Below are 22,294 nucleotides of genomic sequence, written 5' to 3'. Positions count from 1 at the left end.
CCTCCTAACCCAGCAACTTAGGAAACATACACACAACAAAAAGAAATCATGTGCTGTAAGGACTGGTTACTGTGATTAGCACAGCTTTAGCTGTTCCCCTCAAGAGACTGCAGTTAAGGCAGTGAAGCTGCAGCTGTGTATTGACTCACAAAGTAGTTTTAAACTGCAGTTGAAGTAAGTGAATACCGGTTTCATATTGAAATACCAGAGAGATTGCTTTAAACAAATTCAAGATTACCTAGTTTTGTGGCAGTTTGAGTTAGTTTATTTCTAGGAATTTAAGTTTAGTAACTTTTATTACTGTTTATGTAAATTGATTTTTAACAGTAAAACTCTATACCAATTTTAAGATTTAACCTGTGCACTAAGATGCGTTGGCTTAAAAATATCTAGCAAGTATTTTGAAGTCTTAGAAGCTCTTCAAAACAAAAATATAGTTGCAACATTTCAAAAATGTCTTTTTCGGAACTTACGATGTAGCATAAGAATGTATCAGCTCTAGAGTCTGTTGCAAAATAATAGCTGACAACTACAGAAATGTATAAATATATAATAATAATTCCTTTTTGTTCATATGTCCTCAAAAAAGCCATGCTGTAGGCTTAACTATAATTGTGTAGGAAATCACTCATGTGTGTCTTACTTGTTTGAAGTATTCTGCTCTAGAAAAATGATGTGTCAAATAGAGTGGGTATTTAGAATTTACTTGTTTGATAGAATTGTAGAACTTAGTGAAGTTGCAGTGGAAACAAGCAACACATTGTTCTGGGGAGCCTCATTTGGGCCTCATTTTCCTTTGATGAAGAACAGCAGAAACACCAGGGCAGGGTGAGCATCAAACTTAGTCTAGCCTGATGCTTACCTGCTTGTGAAATTAAATGCTTCTTTACTGCAACTAAATATATGTAACTTTATTTCACCATTGATTCTGTTTCTTTACAGTATCTCTTATTGGCAATGGCACTTTCACACCTTATTGTGTGGGTTTTTTTCTGCTTAGATGAGAAGGGGATTTATTTCTTTCCTTAACTTATATTGTTTTCTCTGATCAGAATCTCCTCTACCATATGGTGCTTTGTTCAATAAAGTGGAAAAATGAGTCCTTTGGTTAACTACAGCTCATATATTGTGTCATTTGGGTACGACAGCATAACAATATTAGAATTCAGTCCTTCAGGATATTTGAGGTATGTGTATGTCACTTCCATTTTTAATGTACTTGAGCACATTAAATCTAAGGAAGTTTAAGATTTCAGCTGGGAGTTTGGATGAGTGTTACAAGGGAGCCTTTCTCAGGATTGTCAGTGCAAGACACTTCTCTTGCCTGTGGTCTTACCAGCTCCCATAAAGGCTGCTGCACCTTGGTGGCAGATTATGCAGTTGTCTTAGAAAATCTGAAGCAGTATTCACAGATTCTTGGCTACTCTGAGGTGATTCACAATCCTGCTTTAAGTTTTACTTGACCCACAGAAACTTTATCAGGTTGTGCTTGTGGCACTGCAACAATCCAAAATCACTCCAAACACCAGGCAGGCAAGGGTAAAATCAAATGCAGATCCTTGTTAAGTCCACAAATAAAAATACAGAATTCTTAAAACTGAGAAATTAAAAAAACCCGAACAACATAGTAGTACAGGAGCTGGAAGTTTCCTTTACCTTATATGCAGGCATGTAGCACACAACCTCCAGTCTTCTCAGGGAGACTGGTTATTGTCCAACCCTGTCACCTCAAGTTGTTTTTGGAAAAGAGGCTCTGTATTTCTCTGTATTTTATTTGTTCTTAACCCACTTGAAGGGTAAGGGGTAGACATTGCTTTTTATTTTGGAAGTTGGTGATGCTTCTTTCACCAGACCACAGGTTGTTTTTTCCTGCTTTGGAAGCTGTGATGTCTCTCAGGCATCCCCATGTGCAGTGCTGCCCAGGCTTTGGAGTGCTCTTCAGCTGAGCATTAAAGAGATGGTTGGTATGTTACAAAAGAGAACCTATGTATGTAATGATGAAGGAATTTCACGTCTTGTGGTATTTTAAACAGTTGTGCAGCAGATATTTTGGTGGGCTACTATGAGAGTGGGGGAGACCCTGATACTCCAGTTGCTGAAGGTGACTGGCAGGTGTGTGTCACCTGTGCGCCCACCTTTGAGCATAGCCATGGTGACCCATTTGGAACTGTTTGTATTGCCACATGCATATGTGTTGTTCTGGCTTGGCTTAGCTAATTGCTTAGCCAAGGTTTTAAATAACCTATTACAACATGAAACTCTTTGAAGTATGTCGTGTAGAAGTAACACACAGTACAAGTCTGTGTTAACTTGGCCCCCTGTGGCTGTGCTGTGGGAGAGGAGGGACACGGTGGGTGTGCCATGCCCTGGCCAGGAACTTGCCTCCTGCGAGCCCGGGAAAGCAGCAGCCACGCTGGATAAACCTGGGCTTTGTCAGAGCCAGCACACTGCTCCATGGATTTCTGTCTGGTGTGAAAGCAACCACCAGCAGACAAGGTCCTTTGAAGTGTTTAGTGGTCTGTCTTCCAGATAAGTTCAAGAAGAGTTTAAATTTGTAGGTCTGGATTTTAAGACTCTTGCTTATGCCAGTGTGTATTTACATAGCCGGTGGTGCCACTGCATGGGGTGAGACTGCTGACATCAAAAAGTGCTTATTGAGACAGAACCAGACTACTTGTGAATTTCCCCTATGAGAAACCTGAGTTGAATAGTTGGTATATCATGGGGTTAGTGTTAAACTCACATTCAGAATCAAATGGTATTTAAATTGCTTTAATATTATTTCACCCAATCTGTTTGGCTTGCATGTTCCTCATTATGATAGTATTTGTGCTTATTTAAAAATAGTTCTATGTAATTTAGGAAAAAACATTTGAGACAGGTATTAAATACAATTGATTATCTACTAACCTTTGAAACAGGGGTATTTATTTGGCTTTTATTTAGCATTCTCAGAGATATATCTCTGAATGCTACTTGTGAGAAACGCTTATCAAAACTGGGGTTTAAGAAAAGTGTATCACTTAAACAAAAATACAACTGATAAGATTTCCTTATAGTCTTGGGGTATCAATGGCTCCAATGCATACATATACATGTAAATATTCCAGAATTTGGGACATAATTTTAGATGAGAGAAGCAGTTATGTCCTGCTGTACTGAGGAGCTATAGGTTACATTTGAAATCTTCAGTAATTTTAATGGTGAAGAATACTAAGATGTAATTCGGTATATAGAATTTCAGCTGCTTAAAGGTGCTGGTGATACCTAGGGCACACTGTGGTACCAATAGAAGAATGCAGGGGGCTTTTTAGGGTTTTTTTAAAGTGCTCTAAGAGCTGCTCCCATTCCCAGTTAAAATATTCTACAATGCTGTGGAGGCTAGTGCAAGATGGCAATGGTTAAGGAAGTAATTGTTTAAGCATTAGGTCGATATTTTAATTGCTGTAGTGACAAAATCATGTTAGCTTTGGAAGCAGACTTTGTCAGATTGCCAGCAAACATAAGGTTCTTAGTTCTCTCAGGTGTGGAGTGTCATGGTCTCAGAGTCACTGAGGGCTGCAGACTGGCATAGTCATTGTAACAGGCACTCTGGATTTTCATGTAACTGTTTTTTATGTATTCTGGTAAGTTGTTGGGAATTCCCTGCTCTGAAGCTCCTGACAATTTAGTGCTTTCTGGTTTACAGTTTCTGTTACTACTTTATTATTTTTTTAGTATTATTAGTGTGTGGGTTTGTGTTTCAATATGTTAGCTAATGTAAAGAAATATCTAGCCTATCTGTGTGTCCTATCCTTCTGTCAAAAGACATTATTTTGATGTGACACTTCTCTGTTGACCCTCTTTCAAAATTACTGAATCCATCTCTACCTTCTTCATTCCCTGAAATAAGTGCTGTGTTGTGTCATTGTCCTGGGTAATAGTAGAAGTCCCAGGTCAGCCACACCTATAAAGGTTATTCATAAGGATTGAGATGATGACCTGAAATTCAGAATGGTCCTGTCACTGATATTTTGGATAATCTTAACTATATTGTTAAGGTTTGACTCTTCAAAAGGTAGTTGTTAATATTAGTTTTCTACATCTCAGATTTTGCACAGAAATATACTAACACCTACAAGTGGTTCAAATACTACAGCAATATGACTAAATATCTTGAAAAAAAATATTTATATACACATGCACACATACCTACATAGATGTCTGTTTGTCCCCTGAAGCTCAGGATAGAGGAGATTTTTTTTTTTTTTTTGAATTATAGAACTGTGTTCAAATTCTGCCTGTAACATACTGTGTAAGTAGTTTCTTTATGGTCTGTGAGAGCACTCATCTGAATACTATTATTGCTATTTCCAGAAAATTAGCGATGGCAAAGTTCACTTTGGCAAGAAACTGGACTGTTGAAACTATGTAGAACTCTAGTTTGCAAAAAGACTAAAGGTTGGTTTACTGTTAGTGATAGGTAGGTTTATTTCTAAGCAGATGTTTGTTGGGCAGAAAGGCAGTCAACCATGAAAATATTACTGAGAACAGGAATAACTCCCTGAAGTTCAGTGGCTAAGATTTTACAGAAATTAGAAATTTAATTTACTTATTATCTTTAGTGGTTTTAAGTCCTTATCTTTCCTGTGAAATGAACTTCCTTAGGGTTTAGGGTTTTTTTTCCCTATTTTTTTTTTTTTTAATGGAGAAGTCCTTATTCCAGTATTCTGTTGTCCCATTTAAATTTTGAAATAAAATTAAATTGCATAAATTCAGAATTCAAATATTTGGATTTTTTGTTTGGTTGTTTGTTTTTGGGTTTTTGATAATTTTTTAAAAGGAATTTCAGTGCACTATCATTCAATTTATGGTGACTTTTTTAGTGAACCAGTGCTGGTGTACAAGATTATTAGTGTTAAATATCCAGCTGTTGTGCAGATAGATAAGCTGCAAATAAAAGAATTACTGCTAAGAAAAGTGCAGCTGAACACACTTGTTGAAAATGTGATTCCTTGAAATTGTCCACAGTGTAAGACAAACCTGAAAGCAGTTGCTTAGCACTGGGGTTGTGCAGTAAGCAGAGGCAAGTAATTAACTTGTCTTAAAAAATTAGCTATTGGCTGGGCAGATTCCCTTTCACTGCAGCGTTTTAAAGTTAATTATCAATTCCAGATGTACTTATTAGAGGTACTTTCCTTTATAACTTTCTGGTGTGTTCAGAGGTATGATTCCTCAGCTGAATTCTTGTACCAAAGGTGAGCACATGACTATTAAAATTGTGGGTGAGTTGGGCTCTGTGCCCAATGAACTGGTTTATTCCTGACTAGTGTTTGTCATCTGTCCATATATAGCTCCAGACACGGTTCAACCACGTGTCCCTTCTTCATCCAGAGGTGGAGGCTGTCTCCCACAGGTGCTGCAGCTGTTGTGCCAGCTGTGCTGATGGCTGCAGGGGCTTCTGAACCCTTGGGTGGCTGCTGTGAGTGCTCCTGGGATCATCTCTGCTTGCAGCTGTAGCTGCTCACACGCCTGAGTCAGACCTGCACTGCCACGACCAGTTCTGCCTGGCAGTTGGATTTCTCATATATTATTAATGCTGCATTCGTAGTACGTCTGGAAGCTTTCCTAGGTGTTATCTAATTCTTGTGTTTTTCATTTCAGAATTGACAATGATTCATTGTGCAGTCAGACATTCCCCCAGCAGCTATTTGGATGCACCAAGGAATGGCATCCTGCATTTGTTTAGCATACAGCTGCTAAATCTTTGTAACTGATCTTCAGAACTAAGTTTCTGGGTATAAAAGGGGTTGTTCATTATCATACACTGTGAAGTCACAAACATTTTCATTTTAGAATACATCATATTGTGTGGCTTGACTTTCTGATATCTGAATGATATTCTTAACCACTTAAAATCACTTTTCTCTTAGAATTTAAAATCTGAGTTAAAAAGCTGCATGAATTAGAACAGTAGTTTGCAAAAGAAAGCTTTGTCTCTTGGTTCAAATAAATAATGAAATTTTAAATTAGGAGCCAATATGCCAGAAAAATTGATGAGGGCTGTGGAAGTGACTTAGAACAACTCTTCTGTTTGTATGATTCAATATAAATTACTGCCATCAAGAAGAATAGAAAATGATAAAGTAATATAGCTTTTTTTTTTTTTAATTGCACACACAAGGATTTTGGACAAGATTGTCATTTGTAAAAAATCAGGAGTCAGAAAATATTTGCTCTAATAAGTGATAAGCATCTACCAAATCATCATTCTTTAAAGAATGAGAAAAGACTGACTTGGGTTTGTTTCAGATATGGCTGTAAGGAAAATCTGACCCTAAGGCCAGAGCAGCATTGCTGCCTGTGATATGTACAGAGGATTTCACTTACTTTTAGCAGACCAGTTTGTGCATGTTGCTTGTTTCCTTATTTGTAAGACTCAGCCAGAAGTACCATGTGTGTTTGCTGCAGTTGTTTTACTTTGTGTATGAAAAAGCAGTGTTGGTCTAGTTCTGGATTGTTTGACAGCCTAATGCTATTTTGCTACCACTTTTGTGAGATAGCACCATTGGTAAATGAAGCAGTCTGAAATTTTCTTCTTCTTCTTCTTTTTTTTTTTTTAATTCCTCTTACTGTTTGGATGAGCAACGGGGAGACACCAGGATGAAGAGTAAGAAGCCATAGGGGCAAGGGTGCTGCTTTTTGGAGTAATGCCACCCTAAGCTATCCCTTGAACTCCTTGAACTGCCATCTTGGTCTGTGGCTCCACAGTTGCCTCCATCATACTTGGTTCTTTTCAGCCAAACTACAGGAAAGGTTGACTTGAAAGCTGAGCTGCTAGCAAGACCAGCCAAGCCATCTTTGTTCTTTATTTGGTACTGCACCAAACCCATTTTATCAGACCAGCAGATCTGACCACCCTTTTTTGACATCCCCGTACCTCTCTTTTCACTATCTGCACATCTTAGTTATATCAAAGTGCTGTTTCTACTTGACAACTTTATCAGGAGTTGAATTTCCATGCTAACACATCTAATCAGTAATGTTAGAAAGATTTCAGCTTTCCATGCTGTTCTTAGTTGACCTGGTGCTACATTCAGGCCATCAAAGGTCAGTGCAGGCAAATAATTCCTAATGTGCAGCTAGACATCTACTGGGGAGCTCCACCCTGCCCTCTTGCTCTTATTTTTATGGATGAATCTTCCATTTTAATTAAAAGCTTACCTTTACAACTTTGAGAATTTCATCCTACTGAAGGAATACTATTTTCCTTATTTGTAAGGAGAAGCAGACTGCAATCTATAAAAGCAGGCTTACATGCTAGATTTTCCTATGCTGATTTTAGCAAACTCCTTGCTACGTTTCATCAAGTCCCCAGATTTGTCGTGTTCACAGTATTGTAGTGAATTTCCTTAATGTATGGAGGAACTTCTCATCTCTGTGCTGTTGATCACTTACATATAGGAAAATAGTTACATTTTTCCTAACTTCCCATAAAGAGCATTAGATTTACTAGTCGGTTAGATTCTCTTACTACTGCTACTACCTCTAATTTAAATATGTCATACTCCTATTTTCTAGGGCTTAAAATTCAAAAGAGTTCACCCACAGATTTTCTTGAATGTTCAGCAACTTTGTGCTTTAAACAGGCCTAAAATCAGCTTCTCTAGGCTATGGATGCCCAAACTGACTTTCATTAAACAACAGAATGGTTTTGCTAGAAATAGCCTGGATCTGTTGAGACTGATGCTGAGCAAATGCTAACAAACCCTGCTTGATCCAAGTTGGATGGGATTAAATAGTATTTGTATTATAGTAAGCATTGTGTTCTGGACTATCCTAGTCCCAGTTCCCTGAAATGATGCTGGAAAAGTGATTACTTCATTAAGCATTCTGGTAATGAAGCAAATGATTTTTGTATTACTGTAATATCTAAAATTCTCCTTGAAAAATGAAGCAGTGCTCCTTTTTCACTCCTGTACATAAAAATTGTCTATTGAGAAAGAGAAAAATGTGTCAGAGGGCATAGCCATTGAGTACTGGGAGACAAAAAATATGTACTGATGGGAAATGTGAGCAGGAAATGCTCTCTAACTTCTAAGAAGCTAAATCAATCCTAACCAAGTAGGTTAGGATTTTGGAGTTATCTAAAGAGAAAATTTATTACTTTCTTGCCTTTTTCAGGATAAAAGTGTCCAAATGTCAACATTTTCCTAGTGTTCTTTGTAGTAGATGGTTTCAAGATAAAAGCTCATAAAGGCTTGTGGGAGAAAGAAAACTTAGGTGGTAATGTCTTAATCTACGGTGTTCAACCAGCCTGTAATTTCATTCAAGATTTGAATAGATGGATACACAGATCTAAAATAATGTACGTAGAACGGCTTTGTGTTTATACTTGAGCACACACTCTTTCAAGGGCAAAGGGTTAACAAATGAGAGAAACTGTATATTTCTTGCTCTTTGTCAAGCTATGTTTTCTGCTGCTAGTGTTTCCTGATCAACTGGGAATCTTGAGTTTGAGTTGTCTGTACCATCTTAGCAGCATTTTCTGTAGTAGTAGCAGCTGCAGGAAAGGTGGTGTTAGGCATCTGTCTGAACCATTCTCTGGCTTGGTGAGCTGTTCTTGTTTCCATCTTTTCAGGCACAAGAGGTAAACATAGCTGCTTTTGTCATGCTAAACTGATTGTAATATATCCTGTGGTGCCTGTTCATGGGTGTAAATCTCTAAGTGCTACATAGGATAAGGTTGTACAAATTGTTCTAACCATGACAGACCACTCCTTTTTTCCTGAATAGCACAGGGTATGTCCTGTGTGTGACTGTATTACATCATACATGGAGAAAATGGACTTATAATGTCAGCTATGCTGGATATGCTGTAGTGAACATTTGGCCAAAAAGGTTGGATGTGGTGGGCATTAGTATGGTTCTCTAATGGTGCAGGATCATCTCGGAGAAATGTCAAAAGTAGCATGGTGTCCACTGAAATTCTCAGAAATTTGGAAGCAGTTGTCCTCGGTGCTGCCTGCACATAGATTTTTCTCACCTCTTTCTTTGAATCACTTTTGCTAGGTATAAGGCAAACTTACAATACTGCAGTGTTCTTTGCCTTCCGTGAGAGCACAAATTAGATTTTGTCTGTCCTGGAGGTGTCATTGTGTGTGTAACTGCACTGATACAGTTGAACTAATGAAAATCTTTGGTAAGTCTGCTGCTGTGTCACACCCTCACTGCAGCCAGGTGCCTGTACCGAGGCCACACTCCCCTTCCAAATGGGAAATGATGCAGGAGGGAAACATTTTAGAAGCAATGAAGTTAAACTCCAGTTCCTTTCTTATGAGATTTGAGCTTTTACATTTCATTCTAGGAAACATTTCATTCATGTAGAGTGTTGGGAGTAATTTAGAAGGCTTTAGGAATGTAATCTGCAGTTTCATACATGCTACATGCAGTCTCATTACAATCCAAAGAAAATTGGTGTATGTGTTGTGGCATGTGGTCCAAGCAGAGTTTGCTCCCTGGTGCTCTGTAGAAAAGCCCTATGTAGAGAAGTTTTGCCAACATTATGCACTGATATCTTCTGGTCTGTGAGTTCTATGCAGTATTGAAATTTATAAAACTTCTGGACTGATTTTCAGCTTGTGCAAATGAATGCAGAACCACTGGATGAGAGTGGAACCAGGCTGATATGTGCAAGGGCTGAAAAGTGACAACTCCTTACATAATGAGTCTGATGGTTTAAAAAGTTTCTACTGATCTTGCTCATGTTTAGAATTGTATTGCTATTTTAATAATACCTGGCTGCTTCTGTTCAGTTTGGTGGCTTTGCCATGGAGAATCACATTTATGGAGGTATGGCTGTTCTCCCATAGCAAATTACAAGTTCAGTGTTAGTCTATATATATAAAAATAACAATAAATATATAAATAACAAATAAAAAAACATACATAATGTGTGTATACATACACTACTTGCAGCAACATAATCTCATACTCCATAAATGGAGTATGGACTGCATAAATGTCAGAATACCATGACAAATTAACACAAACTCCTAGCTGAAGTTTAATTGATAGTCACTTCAACCTTTGCTGAAATAATTGTAAAAGTGTCTTGTTCTTCCTTTTTTCTTGACTGTAAAATGCAGTGGCATATGAAAGCCTGATGAATTTAACACTGTTAGTGTTTCTTGAATTTGGTATGTACTTTTCTGGTTATACCTGAGACTTGCTTTAAATCCTTTACCAGCAATGCTGTGCATGTCCTATTCTGTGTGTGCTGATTATAATGACTTGTATCTGCTGCATTTTGTCATATTACAGAATGTAAAAACCGTAAGGACACTTCTTGAAATTTCAGAAGTGAGCAAAAAGATGAATGGGACTTTCCATCCAGCACAGGTCATGCTGACCTCAATTCTATGGCAAATACTTTGAAAAACTATGGAAATAACTGCAGTGGAGTAACCAGGAAGGACAGTGATACTCTGAGTGTGCTTTCCTTTTCTTCAGCTCATGGAGGAGTCATTTATTCCCATGGAAAGTGATGCAAGATGCTGTTTTCACTGATATTGGTTCAACTGTTCCTTGACATAGGCACATAGCAAGCTGCTGAGTAGCAGAATTGGACCTTCTTGGAATCAAAATTACAGTAACATTTGTGTTGCACTCAGACAGTGTATCTACACCAGCTTGTTCTTTCCTGATTACATTAGTTAGGCCTGGAGACATTTAGAAAAGGAAAACCATTTCTAAAGTGAGTAGGAAAGATAAAATATCTAAAGTGATCTGTACTTTGAAGCATCAGTTGTGTAGCTTGAAGAGCCTTTTCATGGGGGCATCCAGATTCAGTCTTGATGATGAAGTCTTATAAAAGTGAATTTTTCTACCCTTTTTTTGTCTGATGTGCCACCTTTCTTTCCAACATCTAGAGATGCTGGATGTGATGAAGAGGGTGTGGTCTCTCAGGGAGATGAAGATGAGGAATGCAGGAGAAAAGGCAGCTGGCTCTGGCCCTATCTGCTCCATCCATGTTGTCAAAGGAAGCAGCAGGAATAGACTGGGCCACCTATTAAATACTTGTGTAATGGCCTCACCAGGAAGAACATCCATTCTCTTCTTTGGAATAGAACAGAGGGATTCACAGTAACAGTGCTGCTGCTATGCTGGGTGCAGTGTGTTGCCCATTAGGAATCAGCAATCATAGACAAAGGGATTTTGATAGGGATTGACTCCCTCATCCACGGTCAGGCACAAGTTCTTTAATTTATTTAACTTGAATAAACAGAAAATGACATAGCGGATCCCATGTGAGCCAAAAGAGCCATCTGTGGTCTAACCCTGTGACAAACAGTATAGCAATAATTCCAATGCCACCAACAATGTGGAGTTTGCCAGAAAAGCAGATGCTTCTTTTGACATGCATCTTCAATGCGGTGCCATTCCTATCCTATAATTGCTGTCTATGGAGGGAGGGTAGGATGGCCAGATGAGCAGAATGGTGACATTGTAGTTTTTGGGGGAAAAGCCAAAGGTTTGAAAAATAATACAAAAGGACAAAGAAGTGTAAAAATAATCTTTAAAAACCTGCAAGATTCTCCTATGTGCATAATGAAATCTGTGACTCTTTTTAAGTAAGAGATAATACTTGCATGGATTTATCAGAAATTTAAAGTCTAATACAATATGGAAGAATAATACTTCAGAAACTTCTGTGCAGAGTTTTAAACCATTTTTTTCTTAAAAAAAAAGCTTTTCTTTCTCTATTATTTTAGAGAACTAAAGACTGGCCAAACATTCTTAACATACTTTTTTTGTTTTTCTTTTTGCTGTACTGTCAGCTTTTGTAATACAGATATTCAGGCAGTTCTTGAATAAGCCAAGGTATCTGTATATATACTCTGCTACTTTTTAACCAGTTTTATGAGATATATGGGCTTAGCTGGATTAACCTCCAAAATACAGTGATAGATGTCATCCCTAATAGTTAAGAGATGGCATATTTACCACTTTATGAAATGAAAAATGTAGCTACCTACAACCATAAAAAATATGCATTTTGAACATCAGAAACCGAAGCACTTGAAAGTAGCACGTTTTGATCACATTGAATATTGTCCATGGGTGTGTTTGTTGGCAAGTTCACAACAGATAATGACAAAGAAATTGAACAGCAGTAGAGCTGGAGATTAGCATTCTTCTAATGAGAGTCTGTCCTCTGAACATAAGTAACTGCCTTATGTGGTGCAGGAGTCTCACTGCCAGAGCTTAGTTTTGTGGGATTTACTCAGAGAAATGGTTACCTGCTCCCTTGTATTTTCCTACAAGGGAGCCAAAAAATTTCCAGGATAAAGCCATGTCTCTCATTTTCCATACATTTAAGTCCCACTTCTTCCATTACACTAAGTGCGGTCAGAGAATAATATTATTTATTTTCAGATCTTAGTACGCTGACATCTGAAGAGCTCTTAAATGGAGGAGTGAGGAGTTTCCTGTTTAATAAATGCTAAAGCAGAGTTCTAATTACAATGCGAAGGGATCACAATGCAAAGAAACCTCTTAATGCTTATGAAGAGCTTATTGAATAATTTTTTACTTTAATTCCATGAGTACTGTCCTCTGAGCTGCCATAGAAGTGTTTGTGAGCTGTATGTGATTTGCAGGCTATGATGTGACCATCTGTGATCTAGTCTAAACTACTGCATGACACAGGAGTTTCTAAGTTAATTGCTGTTTCAGGTGAAGCATTTCTCCTATGAAGGGTATCTTGAATGTTTCCTGTTGTGGAGAACATTGTCAGATTTTATATCCTGCTATTAACATGTACCAAGAGATGTGTAATGCAAGGGAGGAATTTTTTATTTTTTGGATTCGGTATCACATACTGGACTTGCTACCTTTCAGGTGCTTGCGTAAACCATCAGTATGCAAGTTATGCCTCTCTGAAAATTGACGTGTTTTCTTTTAATTGTAATCTGAATCCTCAGGCTGGAACAAAAACTTCAACATAGTCTAGATAGTCAGTATTCTGTGCTTTCTGGATCCTGAGCAAAAGCCTTGGCTGGTTTTACTGAAGAAAATAGGCCTGTGTATGTACTAGAATCAAGAAGGAAGTTGGTAGTGACTTCTTTTGTGTCTACTGCTCCATGAAGGGCTAACCAGAAAAACATATACATGCTTTTTTGTCTGTCTGGTAGATCTTAGTACCATGCTCTCTTTCTTCTGGTACTTCAGCATCTTGACTTTCTTTTCAGATTCTTTAAATCTGGCCTAGCTGTTGAATTGCTGCTCATTCATATTTCAGAAACTTAAGTTTTTTGCTTTATATGTGTCTATAATTCTGTCATGGCTAGGGCATGGTACCTAGGTATTGTTTCAGGGGATTGTCCAGGAAATCCAGGTACAAAACTGAGAGGGAAGACAGATGCTGTGATTCATGAGCAGGTGGAAGGGGAAAGGGAGGGTTCATGACATCTGGAAAGGAACAGGATGTAGCCCAGTTCAGCACTCCCCTTGCTCTCCTTTGGGATAGCTTTTGGGCTGAGATGTGGCTAGGTTTGTATATTTTACACTTTTTATTTGTCTCTGAACAAGGGGAATTAGTCAATGGAGCACTGAAAAATCCCTGACAAGGGATAAAGTCAATAGAGTGAGTTCCTGGGAAGTTTGAAACTTTTTAATTTATCACTGATACTCTAGAAGAGCTCCCTGAACCAGAAGGAGTTTCTTGTGCTTGTTGCTTGCTTTATTGTTACCATCTTGCCTCCCAACTCCAAGTTAGAAAGCTTTTTTCCTTGAGTATTAACAATAAAAAATTCTCCACACCCTATTCTTGGAGAAAAAATCTGTTCAGAAGCATCAGTGTGGGTTTTGTCATATACTTCAATGTGGCCAGGATTATGCTCACACTTCTTCAAGTGTCTTCATAGAAAAGATATAGATAGATTTTTGAGCTTTCTTTCACTGCTAGCAGAAGATTGCTGTTGAATTAAGCTTTAAATGTGTAATTTAAATAATACTGGTTTCATTTCCGGTCAAAATATGAAAATGTGACATTTTATAAGAAGCTGGAATTGTTTGCTTCAATATTTTCTGGTTTTAGTAATTGTTGCTTTCTGGTGAGAACAGGTTCAGTCCTGCTACATTGCCGTAAGATCTGAGGAAAGGAAGCAAAACAGCTCAGTGGGGAATGAGCTTGGGTTATAATTGGGTGAGTTTAGAGGTGAAATTGTTAGGAGCATCTAAGGCATGACTAGGGGTTTGTGCTAGACTTCATCTTGTTTCATTGCTGGTGGAGCCACTCTTCATGAAGATATTTTAAAAATGAAGCTGTGAGAAGAGCCTACTTATTTACTCATTTCTGTATTTCAAGGAAGGGCTTCTTCAAATGGCTCAGAAAAAATTCTTCCCTGGAAAACATTTTTCTTACTGGCAAATTAATTCAAATTAGTTAAAGTACAACAAAGAAGAATGAGAATGTTAACTAAAATATCTGAGTGAAAATAACCTTTTTTATTATTATCTTTATAGATGCATGATGTTATCCATGTATGTTTTTTGTTTCCTTTTAGTACAGAAAAGACTGTTACCTGTATTTAGAAAAACAGTTTTCATAGGACTTGGCTGTAACATACAGGCAAGAAAAAAGGTATAACCCTATATTTTTATCTTGTAAAGCTCCACTTAAAACTTATCTATTAGGCAAGGGGGCTTCCCTATTCAGTGTGATGTGTTTTTTTCCTTGGTTACTTAATTTTCATCCTGTTTGTTGCAGTCCATCATTGCTGTCATCCCAACTGTAATATTCTGGACACAGTTCTTTCATACCAAGATATGGAACATTTAGAGCAGTTTTTTTGGGAGAAACACAGGGCTGGATCTTCAGGTGCTCCTGGTCTGCCTGTGATGTTTTGTAACAGGCAGAGTCTTTGCTTGATGCCAGCCTCCACCCTCGGGATCTCTATCTTCTCAGTAGTTGTGTCTGCTTGGTGTGGCTGAGCCATTAACACCTACCATCACCACCTAAAGAAAGATGGAACAGGCTTGCATCCTCGGTATGCAAATAACTGATCACAAAATGCAGTATCCATAGTTTCTGCCTTGTACAGTTCACCAGCCCTTTGTGGAATAGTCCTGTTGACTCTTCCAGTGTCACTATGAGATCATGTTTTTTACCCGTGCAAGGAGAAGTTAAGGTCAGTGTTTAAAGGAGAAAAAGGGAGCAGGTATCAGGGTTTTTCCTGCCTGAGGAGATGTTCAACAGAAGTCTGAAGCTTCTGAAATACTCTTTGTACTGGTGTCATGCCGAAAATGCTTAGATTTGGTTGTTGAATCTTCCTGTGACAAGTGCTTACAGACTAAAGAAGAACAGTTGGAGAAGCTACCCTAAGGCAGGAGATGTGAGTAAAGCAGCAGCAAAGCTTTCGATTTCTGCTGGTTGACTCATGTCCACTGAGAATTGAACTTGGAGAGGCCTCCAGAAATTCAGTTTTGCTTGCTGTAGTGTTTCAGACATGATGAGGAAAAACATGAAACAGAATAGTGCAGGACACTCAAAATGGCATCTCTGCTGCAGCTGTCTTAGAATAAGTGATCTGCTGGCTTAGAATAAGTGATCAAGGTTTAATGTTTCCTTATTTAAAGAAAGGTAATAAAGCAACCATCTTCATCCATGAGCACTCATTTCTGTTTAACACTTTGGAATTCTTCTTTTTGCTAGGGACATGATTTAATTCCAAATGAGTTCTTATTTCCTAAACTGCACACAAAGTGTTGCAGTGTCTTGCTTCACTAGGTATGGCATCTTCTATTCTCCTGAGCCCTTGCTTTCATTGTAAAGCTCTCTCTAACCTAAAGTGTTAGGTAGATTAATAAATAAACAAGCAACTCCCAGTTTAACAAAAAATAAATTCAGATTTAATACTTTTTTTTTTTTTTGCTGTTGCATACATCCACAGAAAATGTCTGGTAATTTTTATATCATTGAAGGTGCTGCTTTCAAAATCAGGAGGGTTAGGCAAAGTCAGGCAGGGTAAGCAGGTACTTGTAGCTTAAGCACCTGAGCAAAGCTAGGGAAACACTGCTGGTGAGATTTTGATACTATGAGATGATCCAAGTAGCAATTCTGGATAAATCTTATAGTTAATGTATGCTGCAATTTATGGTTTGACTTTAGAGTAGATGTGTGAGAACTCGGTTGTTAAAAGTCATGGTACTTTTCCCATTAGGAATTTTGGCTGAGTGATAAAACTCATAATGAAATGCTAGCGTGTTATATAATTTAATAAGCATCTTTTATTGCACAAAATTAGAGACTTAAATGGAGTGCTTCTGTAGTGATCACACTCTGTTTGGGGACAGTCATTATCCAAATTATCTTAGGCTCGTTGAAGTTCTGTTGGAATTCCATAGTCTGAAGGCAGCAGGGATTGGTATCTCTCAACCCCCAGGTCAAAGGAATTTCTTGGGGTTAGTACATTCTGGTTTGGTTTTTTTTTTTTGTATGTTGACAGCAAAGAGATTCTTCTGTTCCTAGGGAGATAAAATCCTGCTCTAATTTACTTGCAGTCCTTAAGCATAGAATGGTTTATAAGAAAGACAGGAATGGCTCATATGAGTATATTCTCCAGCTAGTTTTCAGTACTTGCAATTATTCCCATTTGGGGTTCATATTGAGAATGAAACACAGGCAGACTATTCTCCTTGTTTTAAGGCACTTCATGGAGACTGTTAGTCAGTAAGCTTTTTGTTTTCCTAATAAGTACCTGTGGTTTTCCCATTGCTGTGGTGGGGCTGTGGAGGGCTGGAGGGAAGGTCCTTCAGAGCAGGCTCCTCACAGCTGGCTCCAGAATGGGCTGGGGAGATCATAGAGCAGATGGGCTGGTTTTTCTGTCACTGGCCTTTTTTCTTAGATGTTTGTGGAAGATGACAGGAAGGAAACTGCTGTGTAAATAGAAAGATTGCTAATTACCTCTTGGAGTGAAAACTAAGGAGGAAATGGCAAACCAGTGTGACCATGGTAATTCTTGTGAACAGGAATATTGTCACAAGAAATAATGTTCTGTTGCTTACATGCATTCCTCCTATCCTTGAGTTCCATGTTTTAAGGTGCAATGATTATGAAGAAAAACTGATTAATGTATTTTTGTGTGTTATAATATTGCAAATTATTGTGAGGTCCATATAGTAAAAACTTAAGAGCAGCTTTTGATATGAACTTTTAGCAGAAACTAGTTTGTAAATGAAAACTTCTCAAATTTGATTTCAGGTTTTAGACAGAGCACTCAGTTAAGGTTTGTGAAAGCTGTTTCTAAACAAACAACCCTAAACTTTGGCCAGGTCTCCTCTGCAGAATGTCTTGCCAGCAAAGCACTGTGTATCAGCCAGGGGTGTGGAAAAAAGTCATACATCCCCGCTGACATCAATATGTTGGCAAAAGCCCAGGTGTGGATGCAGCTGTGCAGGCAGAAGAGAGCTTTTATCGGCTTGGCTGATGTTGTTCGGGGAGGTGATGCAACTACGCCAGCAGACAAACTCTTCTCCTGGCCTGCGCTGTCAGCGTAGGAGGCTCCGCCAGCGCGGCCACGGCGTCGTGGCTGCACTGCCAACCAACCCTCTGCAGCAAGAGCAACTGGAAAAAAAGCCCCTTTGAACAACAGAGGGACCTCTATAATTTAGTTTTTATAAGTAGCTGTCAATGAGGAACAGAGCGGAAAAAGTGATTCAGTTTTTAAAATTAAAGTTTTAATGTAAAAAACATGTTCTAGTTGTATGGCTTTAAGATGTCACTGTCCCTTTAATGGCTGGCTGTCGTTGGATTGCAGGCTTTGAGAGCTGCAGGACACCCAGCACATGTGTTCTGTAAAGCCTTTAAGGCTTGTGAAGGTTTGAGTCTCTCTGGAAGCACTGAAAAACCTTCTGTCTGTAAACTTAGGAAGACAACTATAGTCCCATTTACATTCCCATCATGTTCAAATGTGACCACTGGCACTGGAACGTCTTCATGTTTAAATCGAAGTTTAAATTTCTCAAAACTGAGTGTTTATGTTTTACAGACAGAATTAGGATTCCTGCGCTCTCTACACACAGACACACATTTTCCTCTCCTGCCTTTGGCCAGCTGGTGACAAGATTTTACAAAACTCCAGTTCATCATAACAAAGAAAAACAAAAATTTTAAGGGAAAACCACTGTAAGAAATACAAGCAAGACCAAACCAAAGATACTGAAAAACTTAATAGAGGCTCTTAGCCTTCAGTTGTAGTTTACAAATAAACCAGTTTAGATGAACACAGGTATGTATATGTTGATTTTTCTGGCAGCTGTACGTGCACATTTGAAACTGTAAACAGAGCAGTCTTGCATTTGATCACTGTTTGCATTTTGGGAACTTCACTGAAGGCTTTTTGAAGAAAATTTCACTGTGCCAGACTAAGTTTGTTCTGCTGTGAAAATGTTTTGAAACTAGTTGCTCTGTCATTCTGCATTGGTTGTAACCCTAAAAATAATGCCTGGCATTACTGGAAGAAGAGTGGTCTGACAGACTGACTTGTGCTGCTATTGTTAAAATCTGTCAGTGTTTCCATTGCAAACTTGGAAGGGAGCATTTAATCTTTTTCCCTGGAAGAAATTCTAGATCAGTACTTCAATTCCAAATATAAATATTTTGGAAGACATTTGATGTTTCTAAAAATCTTTTTTAAAAACAACCAAAACAAAAAAAAAATCTCAAACCCTATGTCAATGAAATATTGATACTCAGTTTTGAAATGCTAAATTATCAGGAATGTATTTAATTCTTTTTTATAATTTTCAGTTCAATTAAATTAGGCAGTAACAATGTTACTGCTTATCAATGTTGATTTTATAGCAAGTCTTGCAGTTGGCTGTTCCAGGCCATTATGGCTGCATAATAAACTGCAACATGCCAAATTGGAGGATTTCAAAATCTTCCTAGGGAAACACAAAAAAGAAACACATAATTACCATAAAGTATCTGATATAAGGCATGCCTTTGTACTTTTCTCCCACTCACACTTCTATTCCAATTTCTTGAGGTTATCTCCAAGATAGTTTCACATTTCTTGTAGGTAGTTTCAATGGGTGCTTTAAACAGAAGTAAACTCTAATCCTTTCCTCTCTGCCTTCACATTCCTGCTCCCTGCCGTGTGACAGCCAAAGCTTTTGCGTAATGCAAAGCCCACGTGTGGTGTACCAGATCAGGGAAGATCATTTTTTGGTTCAGTTTGTGGCCATACAACTGTTTGTACTAATCCAAGGAAGAGGGTGGCACTATGGTGGGTACAAGTGAGTCTACATTTACATCTCACTTTATATTCCGTTTGATTTTTCCCCCTCCTGTGCCTTTCCTCTGTATTCACAGGGCAGTTCTTTGCTATGAGTTTGTGGTGGAAGCTCAGGCTTTTGCAGGAAAGGAGCCACATGCAGCTACTTTGTCAGTGAAAACCATGTAGTCAGAAGATGCTTACAGGCAACTTCAGTTCTGTATTTTTTGGAGTATTCCTCTCTTACAACACCACAGACAGGTTCATAGTACTTTTTGTACAGTGCCCTGCTATATTACTCTTAATGCAAATGATTTCTCTACTGCAGATTTCCTCTAGGATGTTTTATGTTCCATTGGGGTCTGATTTTAAGACCAATAGTGTTAGATACCTTGAGGGGTAGGTAGAAGTGGTTATGTGCTTTTCTTCTTTTGAAACTTGAATTTTTTACCATTATATAGAACCTTTTTCTTGATAATTGTGAAGTAATCCACAAATATGGAGACAGACAGTAGGTATGAAAGTTCTCCCAAGGCACACCATTCATTTAAAATATTTTCCTTAAGCTATCTGTGCCCTTCTCTATCTCTAAAAAATAATAGCAGTATTATATGATGCACTAAAAGCCAGAAGAGATAGAAGCTTCTAATTATTTTTTGTATTTTTGATAGATTAAGGAAAGAGCATGGTCTTTGTGCCTGCCACAATTTGACATATGAGACAGTCATTGTGATATAAACTGTACTTGCTGGAACCTAGAGGAACAACAGTTCCTATTTCATTTTCACATGAGATGACACAATGAAGAGTGATAAAATCCTATGAGTAATATTCAGTGGAGGTTATATATAATTTGACCCTGTGTCATGCATCAAGTAGTGGTTGGAGATATTAGGATGTGCCTGTGAATCCTGTCCCAAATGTGGTGTGAAAGCAGTTGTATTTAAAATCCGTGGGTAGTTAGGAACAGATTGAACACAGTGCTCCAAATGGGAAGCAGGTTGCTGTAGCTGATGTGCATGCTGTGGTTGCTACCTGAACTTCACTCTAACCTGCTTTTTCCTTTGCAGCAGTCCATTGTACCAGCCCACCCAATGGCTCCTCCTAGTCCCAGCACCACCAGCAGTAATAACAACAGTAGTAGCAGCAGCAACTCAGGATGGGATCAATTAAGTAAAACTAACCTTTACATCAGAGCACTGCCTCCAAACACCACTGATCAGGACCTGGTAAAACTATGCCAACCGTAAGTACTATGTTTAAATGTAAATTATAATGTCATACCTTAAAAATTTATAGTAGGTACCCAGGACGAGTGTTTGGACTATAAGGGAAGAAAACCAGATTCATAAACAGACTCATACTGTGATATGGTGGCAGGTTTCAACTTTGTTGGCAATCAGAAGGAAAAGATTGTATGCTTTGGAGGAGCAAAGAAAGTGAGAATACAGTGGCGAACTGAAGCAACCCACTGCTTTTGTAAAAGCTGTGATTTTGTGCTATTGAAATCACAGATAAAATTAATACCTAAATGTGAAACTTGTTATTGAGAACCTGCATAGAAGGTCTCCTCTGTTCACTGCTAAGATAATCTGTTGATACAAACTTGAGTAAGTGTTCTGAATCACTGTAAACTACAATGTGCATTTGAAGGCTTATCCTAGTTTCACACTAATTTATGGCTGTACTTTACTGCACAGTTATTTTTTATTATTAGAAATAATAAAAACTGGTCCATGTAAGAATCCTCTCTAGTGGCTGAAGTTCTGGGTAAACTTGGTTTAGCAGAGGGCTTTTAAGCAATGTTGTTAACCTAAGATTATTTAGTTTATGAGAGTTATTTGTTCTGTTTTTTAATTTTTACAGCAGCATGTGCCTCTTATTTTCAAATATGGTTTGTGTGTAAAAAGTCTCTGCAGTTGGGTTGTTTATACACTGTTTAAAATCACCTGCCTTAAATGTTTTACTGGATTTTCAAAATGTCTTAGTACTTCTGAAATTCATAGTGCACTGTCCAGGTTATTTTGAAATCAAAAGTACTCACCTAAATTTTCAATACTACACATAGGAAAACATCCACATCTGTCTATTTTGGAGGAAGAATTATTAGGATTTGTATATAATGCTACTGTCTGAATTTTTAAAAATAATTTTATGTTCCATTTAGCAGATAAGTAACCAGGAGTATACAGAAACAGAGCACAACACATGTAAGAAAAATTTATAGCAAAACCTGTAAATTTTGGATTCAAGCTTATGAGAAGTACCTTTGATTTTGAATATTGGAAAAGAATTGATACCTAATTTATAGAGGGGATTCTCTTTTTTTTTTAATTTAAAAAAAATTGAACTTTCAGGGTAGTAGTCACATAGAAGTCATCGTAGTATTATAATAAAATAGCTTTCTCTCAGGTCTTTAAAGAAAAAAGTTCTATTAGCTCATTTCTCCAACAGCAAATGAAATCCTTGTGTTTTGCAGAGAAGATAGATAATCAATCTTTGAAAAGGCTTGTTGATAAATTAAGCATTTTTACAGCTTCCCATGTGACAATGACCTCTTTTAACTTGAATTTTAGTTGCAAATGCATGTTTTACAGAAGTGGATTTTTTGTTCCTGTTTTTGTCTTTTGAACTGGTGAAGAAACCTTGGCCTATGCACTCATGTTATGTTAGGACAGAGCTGTGAGGTTATTTTGTACTGGAACCACCCCAGTAACTACTATTTGTGCAGTGGTTACTATAGCTCCTTAATCTCTTTCTGAAGACATTTTAGTTTGCACAGTCTCAGATGTCATTGTTGCATGAACAGCCTAGAAAAAAATATTTTCAATAATTTGCAGTAACTGGTCCCCTTCCTCTTAAATAGCCAAAGATTCCAATTTTGTTATTGCTGTTCAAGATATAATTGTAGTTGGAATAGCATACATTGTATAAATAAAGAACTGGCAAAAACTTCAGCCATGAACTTGTTAAATCAATTCTGATGTGACTTTACAGATGTGGAAGGTCATGATATTTATTCCTGTGAGATA

General features: G+C 37.8%; 1 protein-coding gene across 9 annotated transcripts in view; it reads left to right on the top strand.

Annotated features, from left to right (window-relative positions):
• RBMS1 (RNA binding motif single stranded interacting protein 1) overlaps positions 1–22,294 on the top strand; it is a 142,041-nt gene that overhangs the window by 56,103 nt on the left and 63,644 nt on the right. For all 9 annotated transcript variants that reach the window (XM_021526280.4, XM_021526281.4, XM_085585056.1 and 6 more), the window contains exon 2: positions 20,333–20,508. In XM_021526280.4, the coding sequence (XP_021381955.1) occupies positions 20,333–20,508 (176 nt within the window). The remainder of the gene's footprint in view (positions 1–20,332; positions 20,509–22,294) is intronic.

Source organism: Lonchura striata, chromosome 7 (genome assembly GCF_050655825.1).
Source record: "Lonchura striata isolate lonStrDom1 chromosome 7, ASM5065582v1, whole genome shotgun sequence".
NCBI classification, from domain to species: Eukaryota; Metazoa; Chordata; class Aves; order Passeriformes; family Estrildidae; genus Lonchura; species Lonchura striata.
This window is presented reverse-complemented; position numbering and strand designations above follow the sequence as displayed.